The sequence below is a fragment of the Gymnoscopelus microlampas genome (assembly GCF_963454915.1).
Source record: "Gymnoscopelus microlampas genome assembly, chromosome: 13".
NCBI classification, from domain to species: domain Eukaryota; kingdom Metazoa; phylum Chordata; class Actinopteri; order Myctophiformes; family Myctophidae; genus Gymnoscopelus; species Gymnoscopelus microlampas.
Window position 1 is genome coordinate 2,919,737 of NC_139950.1, and position 23,735 is coordinate 2,943,471.

Consider the following 23,735-nt stretch of genomic DNA (forward strand, 5'->3'; position numbering starts at 1 on the left):
ATAACGAAAAAACATCACATGGATGCACCTGGGACGTATCATCAGTGTTGTAGCCTGGGGTCATAGGATGTTTCGGGTCTCGCAACATACACCCTCACCCAGGTGACCCAGCCAGGGTTGATCAAGCCCCGACTTACGTCCCAGGTAGCTACCAACGGTCAGTCCTAAATAGGGAAAGACAGGGCCACTCAATACGCTTGTCCGAAACTACTCTGCCAGGAAAGGGGGAGAGCGGAGGCTCTGGCACGTGGAGGGGCTAGGCTCTGTGGATGGCCTCCTAGCCGGGCTCCTCCTCCGTCTCACCAGGTCCAGGACCTGAGCGTTGCACCAGACTCCCCCGCTCCAAACATTTCATTCTGGTGTGATGGTGTCTTGGCCCGCGGTGGTACTGCAGGCTCCCTTTGCGTCTTGCTTGAATGGTCCTCCTAAAGGCCTCACCGTGGATTTGTTGGGCTTCTTCCTCACGGAAGACACAGACTGGGGCGCCAACCCAAACTGCTCCCGGTTGACGTCTACATTCCGGCTGTCACCCGTCTCTCCGGTGGTCACCAATCTATTCCTGGTTACTTACTTTTATCAATTATACACCATGAAGCAATGGGCTTCATGGGAGACAATCATTTGTTGACAATAATTTGATGACCAGAGACTCCACTGGTCATCAAATTATTGCCTCAGGAATGCAACAAAAACTAAAACATCTCCATGAATTTAAGGCTTCATTAGGTGTATAACCGATAGAAAATAAGTCATTTTTTGGGTGAACATCTCCTTTAAGGCTTTAGATATTCTATTGTTTGGTCATTTGTTCTCATTGTGGGGTCTGGAGACCCCCAGGGGTCCTTGGGGATGTTCCAGGGGGTCCCCAGCAAAAGTAGTTAATACAGCGTCACAATCATTTTAACCTTTTATACTTTGGCCATTCAATAGCATTCAATAGACAGACAGACAGACAGACAGACAGACAGACAGACAGACAGACAGACAGACAGTATAGATTAGTATCATTGTTGAAGTCATTGTTGGTTACCTGAACAGATCAGCTCCAGACTGGAGGAGGAAGTATCAGACTCCACTGGTCCACTACACTCCTTCAGTGTAGATTCATCTCCAACACAGGAAGATGTAATCTCCCATACAGGTTGACGTGTAGAATCACGTCTCGCTGTAGAAACAGCAGAGCCACAGTCCAGTAGTCTACACACTACAGATAATGACTTCTGCCAGTTATAAGAATAATAATCCACTGGTCTCCACTCTCTCTGGTGTTTCATCTCCAGTCTACCAGCACAGTGACTGGTTCCTCCAACCAACCTGACAGGCTCTGTACACAGACAATATTAAGCAGTTAGAACTGTATTGTCTCTATTGTACAATTAACTTTCTGCAAAAAAACAGCAGATCTGTAAGCTCACGACTCATCACAATACAAGCTTGTAGATCTAATATTTTCAGTCATGATTGTAGTGGCTTAAGAACCTCTGCAGGAGAAGAAAGGCTTCTGGATTAGAGGCCTAGGGCCTCTGTGTGCAGACAATGATGATTCAAGATGAAAAGCATAAAAAGTAGTTAGAGTACAGATACTTTGTTTACTCTTACTCTGCTTACTTACTTAACCCTTTAAGACCGGGAACACATCTCTGTGTCATTTTAACATTTCTTTGTCTATTAAAAAAAAATAGCAGATCTACAAGCTCATAGTGTGGCACCGAGTGCTATGAGCTTGTAGATCTGCTATGTTTTGGAAAATCGTGAACATTTTGGAAAATCTTTGAATATGTATATATTTTTTAAGCAAACATTTTTAACTCAACTCTTTGCTTCAGGGGATTCTACAAATGTCTTCTAAATCCTAAAAGTTCGTTTTTTTAAACTTATGTTGCTATAATATCAGTGGTTCTCAAACTTTTTCATGTCAAGGACCCTTAAAATATGATGTATTTGTCCACGGACCCCCCCATCTCGAAATATTTTGTTCCAGGGACCCCCAAAAACAAAGATTTCAGTTAAAATGTATATTCACACATTTTCACGATAAAAAAAAGCTCGTAGTGCGGCACTCGGTGCCACGCTACGAGCTTGTAGATCTGCTATTTTTGAATAGCCAAAGAAATCTATAAATGACAGATTATTTCCCGGTCTAAATGGGTTAACGTAAATGTTCTATAAGCATGATTAACAAACAATGAGTTCACGTCTGGGAAAGTGAAAACGAAGGGAGAGAAGATGTCTCCCACAGGAGATGGATCATGAGTTATTACACTAGGTCAAAGTCAACTTATGGGGAAATTGATGTATTTTGTTATACCTAGAAATCATGTGCAGATAACCATATGTCCTTTAGTCACAAGATGGTTAATATAGCCTAATATTAAGAAATAGATGAGAAGAGGATGAGAGACCTATTGTCTACTGACAGAAGGACTATAAATATTACTAATGTGTGTGAAATGGAAGAATTGAACAGAGGATTGGAACAGAGATGAGCTCGTGAACACTGCCTGCTTTTGCTATGATGTTTGTAACCTGGCTGTACACACATAAACTGAGTCCTTTGTGTCCTTCCATCCATACACCTGGTGTAAGAGTATCCTCGGCTACAGGAATCCACTTCATGATTTACTGTAGAGTAACAGGACTAGGCCTAGTAGAGCCCTTGGGAATACAGTCATTTAAGTATAGGGTTAAAGTGGTTAAAAAGTAATATTTCTTTGATTGTAAAGTAATAATCAAAGCTAAAGTGTAGTTTGTCTTTTACCTGAGCAGGTGAGTCCAACAGTCTTGTCAGGTGAGCAGGTGTTTCTAGTTGAGTCTGAGGTTCTACAGTCAAGGAGAACAGACTCATCGCCTTCACACTGGAACTCTTTGTTCCACATTGGAGCCTTCACTTCTCCATAGAGCGCCCCCTGGAGGACTGAAGGAGCCCCACAGCCAAGCTGCCTACAGACCACCTCTGCATCCTGCTGGTCAAAGTCACCTTCACACACTGAGACCCACGACTGATTAGACTTCACCTCCACTCTGCCTGAACACACACTAGTCCCATTCACCAACCTTACTCCTGGAGAGAGAGAGAGAGAGAGAGAGAGAGAGAGAGAGAGAGAGAGAGAGAGAGAGAGAGAGAGAGAGAGAGAGAGAGAGAGAGATATCCTCCCAGTCACTCTAAGGGAAAGCCTCACCTTGTGTACTTTAAACACAACTAACATAATGTTTTACCTCATGGATATTTCAAATTAAAGGAGTAGTTCACCCAAACAATTACTTACTTTCTATCAATTATACACCATGAAGCATTGGGCTTCATGGGAGACAATCATTTGTTGACAATATTTTGATGACCAGAGACTCCACTGGTCATCACATTATTGTCTCAGGAATGCAACAAAAACTAAAACATCTCCATGAATTCAAGGCTTCATTGGGTGTGTAATTGATAGAAAATAAGTCATTTTTGGGTGAACTACTCCTTTAAGGCTTTTGTATTCTATTTTTTGGTCATTGGTTCTCATTGTGGGGTCCGGGGACCCCCAGGGGTCCTCGGGGAGGTTCCAGGGGGTCCCCAGCAAAAGTAGTTAATACAGAGTCACAATCACTTTAACCTTTTATACTTTAGCCATTCAATAGCAGACAGACAGACAGACAGACAGACAGACAGTATAGATTAGTATCCTTGTTGAAGTCATTGTTTGTTACCTGAACAGATAAGCTCCCGACTGATGGAGGAAGTATCAGAGTCCACTGCTCCAATACACTCCCTCAATGAAGATTCATATCCAACACAGGAATGTCTAATCCTCCATACAGGTTGATCTGTAGAACCATGGCTCTCTGTAGAAACAGCAGAGCCACAGTCCAGTTGTCTACACACTACAGATGATGACTTATGGTTCCAGGTCGGACTCCAATAATCACCATCCACTGGTCTCCACTCTCTCTGGTGTTTCATCTCCAGTCTACCAGCACAGTGACTGCTTCCTCCCACCAACCTGACAGGATCTGTACACAGACAATATTAAGCAGTTAGAACTGTATTGTCTCTATTTTACAATTACCTTTCTGGTAAAAAATAGCAGATCTGTATGCTCATGAGTCATGACAATACAACTTGTAGATCTGCTATTTTCAGGTTGATTGTAGTGGCAGAAGAACCTCTGCAGGAGAGTAAGAAAGGCCTCTGGATTAGAGGCCTAGGGCCTCTGTGTGCAGACAATAATGATTCATGATGAAAAGCATACAAAGTAGTTAGAGTACAGATACTTTGTTTACTCTTACTCTGCTTACTTACTTAAACCTTTAGGAGCGGGAACGCTTCTCTGTGTCATTTGGTTATTAAAAAAAATAGCACATCTACAAGCTCATAGTGCGGCACCGAGTGCCGCGCTTTGAGCTTGTAGATCTGCTATTTTTGAAAAATCATGAAGATTTGTGCAAATCTTTGAAAATATATATATTTTTTTAAAGCGAACATTCAACTCAAATCTTTGCTTCTAGGGATTCTACAAATGTCTTCTACATCCTAACAGTTTATTTTTTTAAACTGGAAGAAATCTAAAAATGTCATGTTATTTCCAGGTCTAAATGGGTTAAATAGAAACAGAATCAGAATCAGGTTTATTGTCACATCACAGGTTTACAAGGTAAAAAAGTGTGTGAAATTTGTTTTTGTACATCATTCCCATCGCAACGTTAATTTCCGTAGAAAGAAGAGTGGGGAGAGAGAAGAAGAAGAGGGGTGGGGGGCAAGTGGGAAGGAGATCAGACAAGAGAACAATGGAAGGCCAAACAAGTTATCTACATATTTATAAAGTACCTGAGATAAAGAAACAAACTAAGGTGCCTGAGCATAGCAGCAATGTATGTATACTGTGCATGATATACTTATAGACGTTAAGGTGCTTAGAAAGAAAAGAGCGCAATAAAAATAAAAGTTTGTGCGTTATACATGGGATTAAGGTGTAAAAGGTCAGTGCGTGTCCACCTGAGGGTGGACTGACCCTGGTATAATCCGCAAGTAGCACCATGAGGGAGAGCAGCAAAAACAAAAAAGTTTAAGTACAATAAATGTTCTATAAGCATGACTAACAAACAATGAGTTCACGTCTGGGAAAGTGACCACGAAGGGAGAGAAGATGTCTACCACAGGAGATGGATCATGAGTTATTACACTAGGTCAAAGTCAACTTAATACAGCCTAATATTAAGAAATAGATGAGAAGAGGAGGAGGAGAGACCTATTGTCTACTGACAGAAGGGCTATAAGTATTACTAAAGTGTGTAATGGAAGAATTGAACAGAGGATTTGAACAGAGATGAGCTCGTGAACACTGCCTGCTTCTGCTATGATGTTTGTAACCTGACTGTACACAAATAAACTGAGTCATTTGTGTCCTTCCATCCATACACCTGGTGAAAGAGTATCCTAGTCTACAGGAATCCACTTCATGATTTACTGTAGAGTAACAGGACTAGGTCTAGTATAGAGCCCTTGGGGATACAGTCAACTAAGTATAGGGTTAAAGTGGTTAAAAAGTAATATTACTTTGATTGTAAAGTAATAATCAAAGCTAAAGTGTAGTTTGTCTTTTACCTGAGCAGGTGAGTCCAACAGTCTTGTCAGGTGAGCAGGTGTTTCTAGTTGAGTCTGAGGTTCTACAGTCAAGGACATGAGACTCATCGCCTTCACACTGGAACTCTTTGGTCCACATTGGAGCCTTCACTTCTCCATAGAGCGCCCCCTGGAGGACTGATGGAGCCCCACAACCAAGCTGCCTACAGACCACCTCTGCATCCTGCTGGTCAAAGTCACCTTCACACACTGAGACCCACAACTGATTAGACTTCACCTCCACTCTGCCTGAACACATACTAGTCCCATTCACCAACCTCACTGACTCTGGAGAGAGAGAGAGAGAGAGAGAGAGAGAGAGAGAGAGAGAGAGAGAGAGAGAGAGAGAGAGAGAGAGAGAGAGAGAGAGAGAGAGAGAGAGAGAGAGAGAGAGACAGAGACAGAAGGATATCCTCTCAGTCATCTAAGTGAAAGCCTCACCTTGTGTACTTTAAGCACAACTAACACAATGTTTTAACTCATGGATATTTCAAATTAAAGGAGTAGTTCACCCAAACAATTACTTACTTTCTATCAATTATACACCATGAAGCATTGGGCTTCATGGGACACAATCATTTGTTGACAATACTTTGATGACCAGAGACTCCACTGGTCATCACATTATTGTCTCAGGAATGCACAAAAACTAAAACATCTCCATGAATTTAAGGCTTCATTGGGTGTGTAATTGTTAGATAATAAGTCATTTTTTGGGTGAACTACTTCTTTAAGGTTTTAGATATTCTATTGGTTGGTCATTGGTTCTCATTGTGGGGTCCGGGGACCCCCAGGGGTCCTTGGGGAAGTTCCAAGGGGTCCCCAGCAGAAGTAGTTAATACAGAGTCACAACCATTTTAACCTTTCATACTTTGGCCATTCAAAAATAGCAGACAGACAGACAGACAGACAGACAGACAGACAGACAGACAGACAGACAGACAGACAGACAGACAGACAGACAGACAGACAGACAGACAGACAGACAGTATAGATTAGTATAGATTAGTATCATTGTTGAAGTCATTGTTTGTTACCTGAACAGATCAGCTCCAGACTGATGGAGGAAGTATCAGACAACACTGGTCCACTACACTCCCTCAGTATAGATTCATTTCCAACACAGGAAGGTGTAATATACCATACACGTTGATGTGTAGAATCACGTCTCTCTGTAGAAACAGCAGAGCCACAGTCCAGTTGTCTACACACTACAGATACTGACTTCAGGTTCCAGTCAGAATAACCATGCACTGGTCTCCACTCTCTCTTGTATTTCATCTCCAGTCTACCAGCACAGTGACTGGTTCCTCCAACCAACCTGATGAGATCATCTGTACACAGACAATATTAAGCAGTTAGAACTGTATTGTCTCTATTTTACAATTAAAATTCTGCAAAAAACAGCAGATCTGTAAGCTCACGACTCATCACCATACAAGCTTGTAGATCTACTATTTTCAGTGATGATTGTAGTGGCAGAAGAACCTCTGCAGGAGAGTAAGAAAGGCCTCTGGATTAGAGACCTAGGGCCTCTGTGTGCAGACAATGATGATTCATGATTTAAAGCATAAAAAGTATTTAGAGTACAGATACTTTGTTTACTCTTACCCTGCTTACTTACTTAACCCTTTAAGACCAGGAACGCATCTCTGTGTCATTTTAACATTTCTTTGTCTATTAAAAAAATTAGAAGATATACAAGCTTATAGTGTGGCACCGAGTTATATGATATATATGCTTGTAGATCTGCTATTTTTTTTTTAAATCGTGAACATTTTGGAAACTCTTTGAATATGTATATATTTTTTTAAGCAAACAGTTTTTAACTCAACTCTTTGCTTCAGGGGATTCTACAAATGTCTTCTAAATCCTAACAGTTCGTTTTTTTAAATTTATGTTGCTATAATATCAGTGGTTCTCAAACTTTTGGGCGGTGTAGCCGCCCCTATAAGTGGGTTTGGGACTCATCCGTAGCGAAAGTTTTTCTTCCGTCGCGAAAATGTGTCTTTCGATGTACTGTGATTGGCTGATTTGCTGTGACATACTGTGATTGGCTAGCGAGACGCATGATGAAATTAAGAACCCATATATATCACCATTCACTTCAAAAAATATATATTTTTTTAAAGTGAAACTTGTATATTTTGAGCTTCCATCATTGTGATGACCACTGTTGTTTTTGAGCACCAAGCGGTGCAGATATACAAGTGTCACAGCCAAGGGTCTGAATACTTATCTTTGCAGGACATGCTGGACGTGCTGTGATCATAATAGCACACCCCTAGCTGTACTGTGATTGGCTGACTCTATTGGCTGATTCTATTCAGCACTGTGATTGGCTAGCGAGACAAACAATGAAACTAATAACCTATAAAAAGGACTATGCACTTCAGAAAAAATAAAAAAATAAGTGAGCTTCCATTACTGTGATGACCACTGTGACGACCACACCGCCCACTTCACACTGGGTGTGATTTTTTCATGTCAAGGACCCTTAAAATATAATGTATTTGTCCACGGACACCCCCATCTCAAATATTTTGTCCCAGGGACCCCCAGAATCAAAGATTAAAATGTATATTCACACTTTTTCACGATAAACAAAAATGCAGATCTACAAGCTCGTCGGCACTCTGTGCCGTGCTATGAGCTTGTAGATCTGCTATTTATAGTATAGTAGTATAGAGCCCTTGGGAAAGCAGTCAACTAAGTATAGGGTGAAAGTGGTTAAAAAGTAATATTACTTTGATTGTAAAGTAATAATCAAAGCTAAAGTGTAGTTTGTCTTTTACCTGAGCAGGTGAGTCCAACAGTCTTGTCAGGTGAGCAGGTGTTTCTAGTTGAGTATGAGGTTCTACAGTCCAGGAGAACAGACTCACTGCCTTCACACTGGAACTCTTTGGTCCACATTGGAGCCTTCACCTCTCCATAGAGCGCCCCCTGGAGGACTGAAGGAGCCCCACAGCCAAGCTGCCTACAGACCACCTCTGCATCCTGCTGGTCAAAGTCACCTTCACACACTGAGACCCACGACTGATTAGACTTCACTTCCACTCTGCCTGAACACACACTAGACCCGTTCACCAACCTCACTGACCCTGGAGAGAGAGAGAGAGAGAGAGAGAGAGAGAGAGAGAGAGAGAGAGAGAGAGAGAGAGAGAGAGAGAGAGAGAGAGAGAGAGAGAGAGAGAGAGAGAGAGAGAAGGATATCCTCCCAGTCACTCTAAGGGAAAGCCTCACCTTGTGTACTTTAAACACAACTAACACAATGTTTTAAGTCATGGATATTTCAAATTAAAGGAGTAGTTCACCCAAACATTTGTTGACAATAATTTGATGACCAGAGACTCCACTGGTCATCACAGTATTGTCTCAGGAATGCAACAAAAACTAAAACATCTCCATGAATTTAAGGCTTTGTGGGGTGTGTAATTGATAGAGAATAAGTCATTTTTTGGGTGAACTACTCCTTTAAGGCTATAGATATTCTATTGGTTGGTCATTGGTTCTCATTGTGGGATATGGGGACCCCCAGGGGTCCTTGGGGAGGTTCCAGGGGGTCCCCAGCAAAAGTACTTAATACAGAGTCACAATCATTTTAACCTTTTATACTTTGGCCATTCAAAAATAACAGGCAGGCAGACAGACAGACAGACAGACAGACAGACAGACAGACAGACAGACAGACAGACAGACAGACAGACAGACAGACAGACAGACAGTATAAATTAGTATCATTGTTGAAGTCATTGTTTGTTACCTGAACAGATAAGCTCCAGACTGATGGAGGAATTATCAGACCTCACTGGTCCACTACACTCCCTCAGTGAAGATTCATCTCCAACACAGGAAGATGTAATCCTCCATACATGTTGATGTGTAGAACCACGTCTCTCTTTAGAAACATCAGAGCCACAGTCCAGTTGTCTACACACTACAGATGATGACTTCAGGTCCCAGTAATAATCATACACTGGTCTCCACTCTCTCTGGTGTTTCATCTCCAGTCTACCAGCACAGTGACTGGTTCCTCCAACCAACCTGACAGGCTCTGTACACAGACAATATTAAGCAGTTAGAACTGTATTGTCTCTATTGTACAGTTAACTTTCTGCAAAAAAAACAGCAGATCTGTAAGCTCACGACTCATCACAATACAAGCTTGTAGATCTGCTATTTTCAGTGATGATTGTAGTGGCAGAATAACTTCTGCAGGAGAGTAAGAAATGCCTCTGGATTAGAGGCCTAGGGCCTCTGTGTGCAGACAATGATGATTCATGATGAAAAGCATAAAAAGTAGTTAGAGTACAGATACTTTGTTTACTCTTACTCTGCTTACTTACTTAACCCTTTAAGACCGGGAACACATCTCTGTGTCATTTTAACATTTCTTTGTCTATTAAAAAAAATAGCAGATCTACAAGCTCATAGCGTGCCACCGAGTGCTATGAGCTTGTAGATCTGCTATTTTTGAGAAAATCGTGAACATTTTGGAAAATCTTTGAATATGTATATAGTTTTTTAAGCAAACATTTTAACTCATCTCTTTGCTTCAGGGGATTCTACAAATGTCTTCTAAATCCTAACAGTTCGTTTTTTTAAACTTATGTTGCTATAATATCAGTGGTTTTCAAACTTTTTCATGTCAAGGACCCTTAAAATATAATGTATTTGTCCACGGACCCCCTCATCTCGAAATATTTTGTTCCAGGGACCCCCAGAAGCAAAGATTTGAGTTAAAATGTATATTCACACATTTTCACGATAAAAAGAAAATAGCAGATCAACAAGCTCATAGCGCGGCACTCTGTGCCGTGCTACGAGCTTGTACATCTATTTTTGAATAGCCAAAGAGATCTAAAAATGACAGATTATTTCCCGGTCTAAATGGGTTTAAGTAAATGTTCTATAATCATGATTAACAAACAATGAGTTCACGTCTGGGAAAGTGACCACGAAGGGAGAGAAGATGTCTCCCACAGGAGATGGATCATGAGTTATTACACTAGGTCAAAGTCAACTTATGGGGAAATTTATGTATTTTGTTACACCTAGAAATCATGTGCAGATAACCATATGTCCTTTAGTCACAAGATGGTTAATACAGCCTAATATTAAGATATAGATGAGAAGAGGAGGAGGAGAGACCTATTGCCTACTGACAGAAGGGCTATAAATATTACTAATGTGTGTAATGGAATAATTGAACAGAGGATTGGAACAGAGATGAGCTCATGAGCACTGCCTGCTTCTGCTATGATGTTTGTAACCTGACTGTACACAAATAAACTGAGTACTTTGTGTCCTTCCATCCATACACCTGGTGAAAGAGTATCCTAGTCTACAGGAATCCACTTCATGATTTACTGTAGAGTAACAGGAGTAGGTCTAGAATAGAGCCCTTGGGAATACATGCAACTATGTATAGGGTTAAAGTGGTTAAAAAGTATTATCACTTTGATTGTAAAGTAATAATCAAAGCTAAAGTGTAGTTTGTCTTTTACCTGAGCAGGTGAGTCCAACAGTCTTGTCAGGTGAGCAGGTGTTTCTAGTTGAGTCTGAGGTTCTACAGTCAAGGAGAACAGACTCACTGCCTTCACACTGGAACTCTTTGGTCCACATTGGAGCCTTCACTTCTCCATAGAGCGCCCCCTGGAGGACTGAAGGAGCCCCACAGCCAAGCTGCCTACAGACCACCTCTGCATCCTGCTGGTCAAAGTCACCTTCAAACACTGAGACCCACGACTGATTAGACTTCACCTCCACTCTGCCTGAACACATACTAGTCCCATTCACCAACCTTACCCCTGTGGAGAGAGAGAGAGAGAGAGAGAGAGAGAGAGAGAGAGAGAGAGAGAGAGAGAGAGAGAGAGAGAGAGAGAGAGAGAGAGAGAGAGAGAGAGGATATCCTCCCAGTCACTCTAGGGGAAAGCCTCACTTTGTGTACTTTAAACACAACTAACACTATGTTTTAAGTCAAGGATATTTCAAATTAAAGGAGTAGTTCACCCAAACAATTACTTACTTTCTATCAATTATACACCATGAAGCATTGGGCTTCATGGGAGACAATCATTTGTTGACAATAATTTGATGACCAGAGACTCCACTGGTCATCACATTATTGTCTCAGGAATGCAACAAAAACTAAAACATCTCCATGAATTTAAGGCTTTTTGGGGTGTGTAATTGATAGAAAATAAGTCATTTTTTTGGGTGAACTACTCCTTTAAGGCTTTAGATATTCTATTGTTTGGTCATTGGTTCTCATTGTGGGGTCTGGGGACCCCCAGGGGTCCTTGTGGAGGTTCCAGGGGGTCCCCAGCAAAAGTAGTTAATACAGAGTCACAATCATTTTAACCTTTTATACTTTGGCCATTCAAAAATAACAGACAGACAGACAGACAGACAGACAGTATAGATTAGTATCATTGTTGAAGTCATTGTTTGTTACCTGAACAGATCAGCTCCAGACTGGAGGAGGAAGTACCAGACTCCACTGGTCCACTACACTCCCTCAGTGTAGATTCATCTCCACGACATGAAGGTGTAATCCTCCATACATGTTGATCTATATAACTACGGCTCTCTGTAGAAACATCCGAGCCACAGTCCAGTTGTCTACACACTACAGATGACCTCAGGTTCCAGCCATAATAACCATCCACTGGTCTCCACTCTCTCTGGTGTTTCATCTCCAGTCTACCAGCACAATGACTGGTTCCTCCAACCAACCTGACAGGCTCTGTACACAGACAATATTAAGCAGTTAGAACTGTATTGTCTCTATTGTACAATTAACTTTCTGCAAAAAAAAAACAGCAGATCTGTAAGCTCACGACTCATCACAATACAAGCTTGTAGATCTGCTATTTTCAGTGATGATTGTAGTGGCAGAAGAACCTCTGCAGGAGAGTAAGAAAGGCCTCTGGATTAGAGGCCTAGGGCCAGACAATGATGATTCATGACAACCACAGCGTGTCCCACCGAGAGGAATGCTGGGAAACAGAGTTCTTTCCCCTGCTTCGTCAATGGACACAGGTCGTCGTTTACATGGTTTTCCTTTGTGGGGAAGGCTTGTAAACAGAGAACATTTTCTCCCTGTTTATCACACCATGGCGCCAGCACAGAACTTCTGCCTCACCCCTCCCCCACCCCCCTCCCCCACTGCCCTGCTGCAATCACAAAGCCCCCACCCCCCTCCCCCGATCACACTTCCACCCCCCTCCCCCCCTTACCAACCTCCAACCACCTCCCCCCCTTCCCAACCTCCCTCCACCCCCAACACATCCCCCACAGCAGGACAGAGGAAGGTCTGGCAGTCCCCCTGCAAAGACCACGAAACCAGCTGATCAGGTTTTAACCCAAACCCCCCTACCCCCCCGCCCATCAACGACTCCAGACCCAAGGCAAGGTAGGGGTTCTCTCTTTTTCAGAGACAAAACTGGATGACTCGGTAGACAATTCTGAAATTGAGATAATAGGCTACAATGTCATTAGGAAACAGAACTCTTTGTGGAGGAGGGGTATGCATTTATGTGAGATCTGACATCATTTTCAATGTGTACCCAAAAGTGGAGAACAACTCCAACTCGCTTCTATCGCATTTATCCTCACGCTAAACCTCTGATAATTGGCGCAATCTACAGGCCCCCAGATCAAAATGATGTTTAACAAAATGTACTCTGAGTTCAGGAAATGCAAAAATGTGCAACTACTTGAAAGATGCAGAAAACAACGAAATGTAGTAAACAAATTGGTCAAAACTGCCAAAAAGAATTTCTTAAATGAGAGCATTGAGGCAAACAAAAGCCACCCACAAAAGCTGTGGGAAGCACTACAGAAATTGGTTGGGCTTACAGGTTTCCTGTAAGCCCGAGCTGAGGTGTTCGTTGCCTCAGTGGGCTAAAGACTTCCTTAATACTCCTGACTCACAGTCTGCTAGCTTCCAGCAGTCTGCTTCCCAGCCTGCACTCCAGCCTACCAGTGACCAGCCTGAGCCCCAGTCTATCAGACTAGGGTTTGTGGGCCAGCGCTACAGTGACTCCGCCCCCAGTCTTGCCTGAAGTCTTGTTGGCTGTTCCCGCCAACACCCTGCCAGTCCTGCCAGATTTCTTGTCGGCTGTCCCCGCCTGTGTCCTGCCTGTGTCCTCGTTGTCTGTCCTGCCTGTGTCCTCGTTGTCTGTCCTGCCTGTGTCCTCGTTGTCTGTCCCGCCTGTGTCCTCGTTGTCTGTCCCGCCAGGTTCCTCGTCGGCTGCCGTCGGCTGTGTCCCGCCTGTGTCCTCGTCGTCTGTCCCCGCCTGTGCCCTGCCTGTGTGCTCATCGGCTGTCCACACCTGTGTCCCGCCTGTGTCCTCATCGCCTGTCCCCGCCTGTGCCCTGTCTGTGTCCTCATCGGCTGTCTACACCTGTGTCCCGTCTGTGTCCTCGTCGGCTGTCCCGGCCGACGCCCCGCCTGTGTTCGCGTTGGCTGCCCCCTCACCTGAACCCCTGTCGGCTGCCCCCGCCTCACCTGAACCCCTGTCTGCTGCCCCCGCCGACGTCTCACCTGAACCACTGTCGGCTGCCCCCGCCGACGTCTCACCTGAACCCCTGTCGGCTGCCCCCGCCGGTGTCTCACCTGAACACCCGTCGGCTGCCCCTACCGTTGTCTCGCCTGAACCCCTGTCGGCTGCCCCCGCCAACGTCTTGCCTGAATCCCCGTCGGCTGCCCCCGCCGACGCCTTGCCAGCAACCTCGTCATCTGGCAATCTGCCAGAGCCTTCGCCAAACGTCTCTGCTAACACCCCTTATCAACTTTGTGAACTGTCCCTTGTTGTTACTGCCGATGCAGACACTGCACTCCTGCTGCCGAACCCTGGGCCTGACCTTCAGCTATCAGAACCCGGGCTTGCACTACAGCAGCAGGACCTCAGGCTTGCACTCCAGCAGCTGGGCCCCAGGCTGGCACTCCAGTTGCCAGACCCTGGGCCTGCACTCCAGCCGCTGGACCCCGAGACTTCTCTCCAGCCACCTGCCCTCTGTTCTCCTCTCCCAGTGCCGATGTCTCCTTGTCCTCAGATGCCCCAGTCCCTTGTTTCTAGTTCCATACCTAGCCTTGTTTGTAGCCCTCCTAGCCCTCCTGTTTCTCATCGTAGCTCCCCTGTCTCCTTGTCTGTTAGACCTCCGGTTTCCCAGGTCACTCGCACCCCCATTTCTCCTTTTGTCTGCCCTTCTGTTTCTCATGCCTTTAATTCCCCATTTATCCAGTCTGTTAAGTTCCCCCAGTTCCACTCTGGAACACCCCGCCCTCTGGCCAGGGGTGTAGTTGGTCCACCAACCACCCCGTTAGCTGCTCTCCCTATGTGTGTATTTGCCTGTCTCCCTCTCTGCTTGTCTGCTAGTTTGTCTGCCAGTGTGTTTGTCCGTCTATCTACACCCCAGTTCTCCAGTCTTCCCTCTGACTTGCTTTCCCGCCTGTTGTGTCAAGTCACCTGTTTGTCCGCTTGCCTCCCTATTTGTCAGTTAATCTGTTTGTCTATTGGTTTGTCTCAGTTGTTACCTGTCTGCTTGTCTTTGTGCCTTTCTGCTTGTCTGTCTGTGTGTCTGCCCACCTGCCTTTCTGTGTGATTCTGTTTTTATGATTGTAAATCCTTCTGTCGGTCTCAGTCAGTCTCCTTGGTTGTGTGTAGTCTCTGTCTAGTCCTGTCTGCTCCTCTCGTCTGTCTGTCATTGTTTCCTTGTTGTCTGTCCAGTTTATCAGCCTTACAGCTAGCCGTCTGGCTGTTGACTAGTCTGTGTGATGTTGTTGGCCGTGTTCTGTCTCTTTGTCTAGTTTATTGTGCCTGTCCTTGTGTGTGTCTTCTTGTATGCCTGTGTGCTTGTTTCCTGTTCTATCTTGTCTCTTTTCTGCCCGTTTCTTGTCACCTTTTCTCTGCCGGTGTCCTCAGTCCTTCTCCCCGTACCTGGTCAGTTTCCCCAGTCCCGTATCACCCTGCTCTGTCCTGCTCTGAGCCTGTCCTGCCTAGCTGAGCTAGTGCAGAGTTTTGGCCCTGCCCATCCCAGTTCTATGTTTTGTTCCTAGCCCTGTTCCTGTCCCACTCTGCCCTGCCCCATTTATCTAGCCCCTGGTTCTTTGCTCTTGTCCAGTCCTGTTCCTTGTCAAATATCCAGTCAGTTTTTGTTCTTGACAGTTTGTATCAGTTCTGTGTTCAGGTTTTTTGCCCCAGTCTAGTGTGAAGACTTGTTTGACCTCCTTCGGGCCCCCTCTTGTTTGTTGGTTTTGTGGGACGTCTGGTAGCCGTCCCTTTGAGGGGGGGTAATGTCAGGATATGCATTTCTGCGTCTTGTTTTGAAATGTTTCTGGTTCTTATTTTGTAGTTTTGTTCTATTGTTTCCTGTCCACCCCTGTAGTACTGTACCTGCCTTGTCTAACCTGTCTTGTGATTTGTCTGTGTTTCCACCTGTGTCCTCTTAGTCCTCGAGCCTATCCCAGTGTTGAGTGTCAGTTGAGTTCACTTGTTTCCTGTTTTCCCTGAGTCTATTTAAACCCTGTGTTTCAGTGTGTTCCTTGTTAGTTCCTCATATGTCTTCCATGCGTGTTCAGTGTTATTTGCCTGCCTTGTTTATGAGTTTGTTAATACATTGCTGGATTTGACCTGCCTGCCTTCAGTGTCTGCATTTGGGTCCTCGTTCAACACCTAACCCTGACACAAGCAAGCGGTAGCGAACTGTTTTAACAGCTTTTTTTTTTACCACCATTGCAACCCAGTTGGTTAGCAAACAGCATTCAGGTTTGTACGGCTCTGACCACATCCATGCTCACTATGACAAACTAGGAGCTAAAAAAGACTCCTTCTCATTCAAACCAGTAAATGCTGATGATGTGCAGAAAAAACTATTCGCCCTCCAGCCAAACAAGGCCACCGGCCTTGACAATATCCCCACCAGATTCCTCAGAGACGCAGCTCCTGCTATTGCCCCCATAGTAGCCCAAATCACAAACCTATCCATCAGCCAGTGTCACGTCCCACAGGATTTCAAGTTGGCAAGAGTAATCCCTCTGCATAAACAAGGAAGAAAATTAGAACCTGGCAACTATAGGCCTGTTTCCATCCTTTGTTCCATCTCAAAGGTTGTAGAGCGATTAATTCAAGAACAAATCAACAGCTATACAAATACTGCGGCATGGTCATGTTGGACCTCCAAAAAGCGTTCGACACTGTAAACCATTCAATCTTACTTGATAAGCTGAGGGCGATTGGTTTTGATTGCACATCACTAAACTGGATGAGATCTTACCTGGAGGGAAGAGAACAAGTGGTTGACATCAACGGAACCATGTCCTCATCCCTCCCGGTGAGCTGTGGGGTTCCTCAGGGCAGCATTCTAGGGCCGTTACTGTTCCTTCTATACATTAACGACATGAATGCTGCCTGTAACTGCAAATTGTTCCTGTTCGCTGATGACTCGGCACTCCTGATCTCGGGAGAGGACAAGTTGCAAGCTGAGGAGGTGCTCAGCTCCGAACTCTCAAAAATCCGTACTTGGCTTACCGATAACAAACTGTCACTACACCTTGGGAAAACTGAATCCATTCTCTTTGGGACCAAACATTCCCTCAGACAGATGGATGTAAATGATTCCAAGGTCAAAGTCACACAATTATCTCTAGCAAAGAGGAGATTACCTATTTGGGTTGTATTCTTGACAAATACCTGACAGGTGAAAGCATGGCGACAAGGGTGGTCAAAAGAGTAAACCAGAGAACCAAATTTATGGGCAGAGTTTCCTCTTTTGTTAACCCTCAGGCCCTCAGGACCCTCTCAGGGCCCCTGATTCAACCACCTTTTGACTATGCTTGCACCTCCTGGTACTCCAACACCTCAGTGTCACTGAAGACTTCAAACCTCCCAAAACAAACTGATTCGGCTACTCCTCGGATTGGGGCCCATGACCCACCTTTCTCCCACCCATTTTGCCAGCCTAGGCTGGCTCAGGGTGGAAGACAGGGTTAAACAACTAAAAATGGGACTGGCCTTCAAAATTGTAAATGCAAATTTGCCCGATATGCCCCCTATTCCCGCATATCTGAGTAAATACCTCCAAAAGGTTAGCGACACCCACAGTCACAATACCAGAGGGAGCGCAAATTCTACTTCTACAGCACTGCCACCCAGGATTGGAATAGTCTAACCACATCCCTCAAAAAATGCAGTTCGCTGGGCTCATTTAAAAGAGCCTTAAAAAAATCACCTTTCAGGAGGCCAAAAGAGGAGGTAGTACCATTTTCCCGTTAGACAGCTGACCCCCCCCCCCCCCCCCTGTTCTTGTACATATCTCCTTCCCCCTTTTTTTTGGTTGTACATAGTGTGATTTTTTTTGCTGTTTTTTTGTAATGATATTTGTAACGATATTCGAACTGTGGTGCCACTATATATGTCTATGAATTGAATACCAAGGCCCTCATTGGAAACAAGTCAAGTCCGCAAGGACTTTTATGAACGGATCTGTTAGACAAAGTATTTTAAATGTAACTGTGCTGTTTTACAATTTTGCCTAATAAAATATTCAATCAATCAATCAATGATGAAAAGCAGAAAACGTAGTTAGAGTACAGATACTTTGTTTACTCTTACTCTGCTTACTTACTTAACCCTTTAAGACCAGGAACGCATCTCTGTGTCATTTTAACATTTCTTTGTCTATTAAAAAATCACACCCAGTGTGAAGTGGGCGGTGTGTGGTCATCACAACATGACTCACTTTAAAAAAAGGATAATTACTTTTTTAAAGTCCATACTGCTATTCATAGGGCTGCACATGTGTCATGTGTTTCTCTAGCCAATCACAGTCCTGAATTTGCAAAGTCAGCCAATCACATTACAGTTAGTGGTGATGACACTAGCTGTAATGTGATTGGCTGATATGAAAAAAGTAGTGATTTGCATTAACAATGGAAGGGTTAGGGGGTACACAAATGTTTTGGTCGGTGTCCAAAACTCACTTATAGGGGGCGGCTACACCGCCCCAAAAAATGTGCATATCTACAAGCTCATAACGTGGCACAGAGTTCTATGAGCTTGTAGATCTGGTATTTTTTGGAAAATCGTGAACATTTTGGAACATCTTTGAATATGTATATATTTTTTAAGCAAACATTTTTAACTCAACTCTTTGCTTCAGGGGATTCTACAAATGTCTTCTAAATCCTAACAGTTTGTTTATTTAAACTTATGTTGCTATAATATCAGTGGTTTTCAAACTTTTTGAGAGACAGCGAGATCCAAATGTGGCGTTGGCGGGCGCCGCGGCGGTTGTGGCGCTCGCCGCGAGCGCCGCGGCGGTTGTGGCGGACGCCGCGAGCGGTTGTGGCGCTCGCCGCGAGCGCCGCGGCGGTTGTGGCGCTCGCCAACCGCCACGAGCGCCGCGGCGGTTGTGGCGAACGCCACGACCGCCGTGAAAACCGCCCCAAGCGCCGCGAGCGCCACGTAGGGTCCGCCATCCGATCCATCGACCATATCTGCGCTCTTCTGGTGCAGCCCCCCCCCCCCCCACATGTCCCCCCCCCCCACCTGCGTGCCCGTGCCCCCCCCCCCCCCCCCCCCCCGGGACCCCCCCCCGGGACGCCCCCCCGCCCAAGGGGTGGATAGTAATAATTGTATATTTTGCGCATTTGATCCAGAGCAGTTGAGATTTGATTCGGCCATATCTTTCTGAATGTAACTTGTATTTTTATAATTGTATTTTTCATATGATCTGTAAAGTTTATATTTTCATTTGCTACCAGTCATGAATTCATTATAATTTATTATATATATTTTTCCTTATTTTCTTTCTTTATTTACACGTGCGTAATAAACGAAGCATTTGAGATTTCATCCGCCCAGATCTTTCTGAATTTTACTTGAATTATTATAATTTTAATGTTTATATGATCCGTAAATTTTATATTTTCATGTGGTATCAGGCATGAATTTATTTTAATTTATTTTATTATTTTATTTCATTTATTTACATGCGCGCAATTACACACGCATCTAACTATTGGACTCAGCTCTGGGGACACGGTGCGGCTGCAGAGTTCACCTTGAAATTTGTCATTACAATTTTACTGTAGCCTAATCCACAAAAGTGTGACTGACTGTTAATTCCTTGAGTCAATACATTGTGTTTTTATCACCGGTGCCAGTATTATTATTATTATTGTTAATAGACCTTGCAACATAGAGCAACTTAAGTGCTTGCAGAACTTAAGCACACTTATTCTCCAGACAGACGACAGAAACTGTCTGTCTGTCTGTCTGTCTGTCTGTCTGTCTGTATATATACGTGCATAAATTAAGCTTGGGTCATTGGTCAATGAACCTGGTGTGTCGGTCAGAAAATAACTGATCTATAAACTCACAACTCATCGCATCCTCATTCATTTCACTGGTCAAATGCAACAGACAGACAGCCAGACAGACAGACAGACAGACAGACAGACAGACAGACAGACAGACCGATCCAGGCCGTGACACCAAAAATAGCCGATCAACAAGCTGCAGCGCAATAGATAGATAGATAGATATAGATAGATAGATAGATAGATAGATAGATAGATAGATAGATAGATAGATAGATAGATAGATAGATAGATAGATAGATAGATAGATAGATATAAATATATTATACTGTAGGCTACACGGTTATAACCAAAGATAATTATGATAGGCTATATTATTATATTAGGCTATTAACATTATGCAAGCTAATTATATTTACCATGGTTACGTCAATAAGAAGACAGACAGATCTGTCTGTCTGTCTGTCTGTCTGTCTGTCTGTCTGGACGGACGGACGGACGGACGGACGGACGGACGGACGGACTTACGGACAGATTGATAAGTAGACTTGATTATAGCCAATATATTATTTTATTTTCATTTACACATGCGCCTTTTCATCCAAATTGTGTGTTATATTATTTACTTGTAGCATGGTTAATTAATAGTCCCTGTTTGCATAGCCCCCAAATCGGGCTCCCCAAGTTTTGCTCGCTGTGTGAACTGTTCAAAGACGCAACAACAAGCTCCATACTAGCACTCGGTGGTACTGGTGCGTCTCTGACCGTGTCTGTCTGTCTGTCTGTCTGTCTGTCTGTCTGTCTGTCTGTCTGTCTGTCTGTTGCATTTGACCAGTGAAATGAATGAGGATGCGATGAGTTGTGAGTTTATAGATCAGTTATTTTCTGACCGACACACCAGGTTCATTGACCAATGACCCAAGCTTAATTTATGCACGTATATATACCGACAGACAGACAGACAGACAGACAGACAGTTTCTGTCGTCTGTCTGGAGAATAAGTGTGCTTAAGTTCTGCAAGCACTTAAGTTGCTCTATGTTGCAAGGTCTATTAACAATAATAATAATAATACTGGCACCGGTGATAAAAACACAATGTATTGACTCAAGGAATTAACAGTCAGTCACACTTTTGTGGATTAGGCTACAGTAAAATTGTAATGACAAATTTCAAGGTGAACTCTGCAGCCGCACCGTGTCCCCAGAGCTGAGTCCAATAGTTAGATGCGTGTGTAATTGCGCGCATGTAAATAAATGAAATAAAATAATAAAATAAATTAAAATAAATTCATGCCTGATACCACATGAAAATATAAAATTTACGGATCATATAAACATTAAAATTATAATAATTCAAGTAAAATTCAGAAAGATCTGGGCGGATGAAATCTCAAATGCTTCGTTCATTACGCACGTGTAAATAAAGAAAGAAAATAAGGAAAAATATATATAATAAATTATAATGAATTCATGCCTGGTAGCAAATGAAAATATAAACTTTACAGATCATATGAAAAATACAATTATAAAAATACAAGTTACATTCAGAAAGATATGGCCGAATCAAATCTCAACTGCTCTGGATCAAATGCGCAAAATATACAATTATTACTATCCACCCGTTGGGCGGGGGGGCGTCCCGGGGGGGGGGGGGGGGGGGGGGGGGGGGCACGCAGGTGGGGGGGACATGTGGGGGGGGGGGGCTGCGCCAGAAGAGCGCAGATATGGTCGATGGATCGGATGGCGGACCCTACGTGGCGCTCGCGGCGCTTGGGGCGGTTTTCACGGCGGTCGTGGCGTTCGCCACAACCGCCGCGGCGCTCGCGGCGAGCGCCACAACCGCCGCGGCGCCCGCCAACGCCACATTTTGGAAGATCTGGCGGACGCGGCGGTTATGGCTGAAAATCTGACGGACGCGGCGCCGGCGGCGGTTATGGCGGAAGATCTGGCGGACGCGGCGGAGGCGGCGGTTATGGCGGAGGATCTGGCGGACGCAGCGGTTGCCACGGCGGTTGTGGCGGCCGCCACGACGGCCGCCACCCGCCGTGGCGGTCGTGACGGCGGTTGTGGCGGCCGCCACGACGGCCGCCACCCGCCGTGGTGGTCGTGGCGGACGCGGCGGCCGCCGCGGCGCACGCCACTGCCACATTTGGATCTCGCCCCTCCTGAACTTTTTCATGTCAAGGACCCTTAAAATATAATGTATTTGTCCACGGACCCCCCCATCTCAATTTTTTTTTTCCAGGGACCCCCAAAAACAAAGATTTGAGTTGAAATGTATATTCACACATTTTCACGATAAAAAAAATAGCAGATCAACAAGCTCATAGCGCGGCACTCGGTTCCGCGCTACGAGCTTGTAGATCTGCTATTTTTGAATAGCCAAAGAGATCTAAAAATGACAGATTATTTCCTCGTCTAAATGGGTTAAAGTAAATGTTCTATAAGCATGATTAACAAACAATGAGTTCACGTCTGGGAAAGTGACCACGAAGGGAGAGAAGATGTCTCCCACAGGAGGTGGATCATGAGTTATTACACTAGGTCAAAGTCAACTTATGGGGAAATTGATGTATTTTGTTACACCTAGAAATCACCTGCAGATAACCATATGGCCTATAGTCACAAGATGGTTAATACAGCCTAATATTAAGAAATAGATGAGAAGAGGAGGAGGAGAGACCTATAAATATAACTATTACTAATGTGTGTAATGGAAGAATTGAACAGAGGATTGGAACAGAGATGAGCTCATGAGCACTGCTTGCTTCTGCTATGATATTTGTAACCTGACTGTACACAAAGTCCTTTGTGTCCTTCCATCCATAGCCTACACCTGGTGAAAGAGTATCCTAGTCTACAGGAATCCACTTCATGATTAACTGTAGAGTAACAGGACTAGGCCTATAGAGTCCTTGGGAATACATTCAACTAAGTATAGGGTTAAAGTGGTTAAAAAATAATATTACTTTGATTGTAAAGTAATAATCAAAGATAAAGTGTAGTTTGTCTTTTACCTGAGCAGGTGAGTCCAACAGTCTTGTCAGGTGAGCAGGTGTTTCTAGTTGAGTCTGAGGTTCTACAGTCCAGGAGATAAGACTCACTGCCTTCACACTGGAACTCTTTGGTCCACATTGGAGCCTTCACTTCTCCATAGAGCGCCCCCTGGAGGACTGAAGGAGCCCCACAGTCAAGCTCCCTACAGACCACCTCTGCATCCTGCTGGTCAAAGTCACCTTCACACACTGAGACCCACGACTGATTAGACTTCACCTCCACTCTGCCTGAACACATACTAGTCCCATTCACCAACCTCACTGACCCTGGAGAGAGAGAGAGAGAGAGAGAGAGAGAGAGAGAGAGAGAGAGAGAGAGAGAGAGAGAGAGAGAGAGAGAGAGAGAGAGAGAGAGAGAGAGAGAGAGAGAGAGCGTGTAATGTAAGTAGCGTGAGGGGGGGGGGATATTTCATCCCAGTCACTCTAAGGGAAAGTGTACTTAAAACTCAACTAAAACAATGTTTTAAATCATGGATATTTCAAATTAAACTTTAACCCTCTAAGACCCAGAGATGCTTCAGAGCAACAATTATATTTTATAAAGAAAGGAGTTTAAATAATTTGTTTTTCTGTTATTTTTTCACCTCTAAATCCTCATTGGGTCCTATTGTTTAGTCTTACAATGCCATTGGCCAGGATATTTGCATATAAATACCCCCCACAGAGGCAGGAATCATCACAACTTGAAAAATCTCTGCTGGAACAGATCTCTTTTTTCTCTGGAAGATATTCCTCACAAAAACG

General features: G+C 44.1%; 1 protein-coding gene across 1 annotated transcript; it reads right to left on the reverse strand.

The window, feature by feature from the left end:
- Positions 1-207: 207 nt before the first annotated feature.
- Positions 208-9,758, reverse strand: LOC311058130 (CD5 antigen-like; the record flags this gene model as incomplete). Its single annotated transcript, XM_084075440.1, has 10 exons — positions 208-212; positions 1,031-1,324; positions 2,759-2,996; positions 3,694-3,713; positions 3,865-3,996; positions 5,588-5,813; positions 6,827-6,939; positions 8,401-8,638; positions 9,547-9,659; positions 9,752-9,758. 10 exons carry the CDS (start codon positions 9,756-9,758, stop codon positions 208-210), a joined length of 1,386 nt encoding a protein of 461 aa, XP_083931566.1.
- Positions 9,759-23,735: the final 13,977 nt, after the last annotated feature.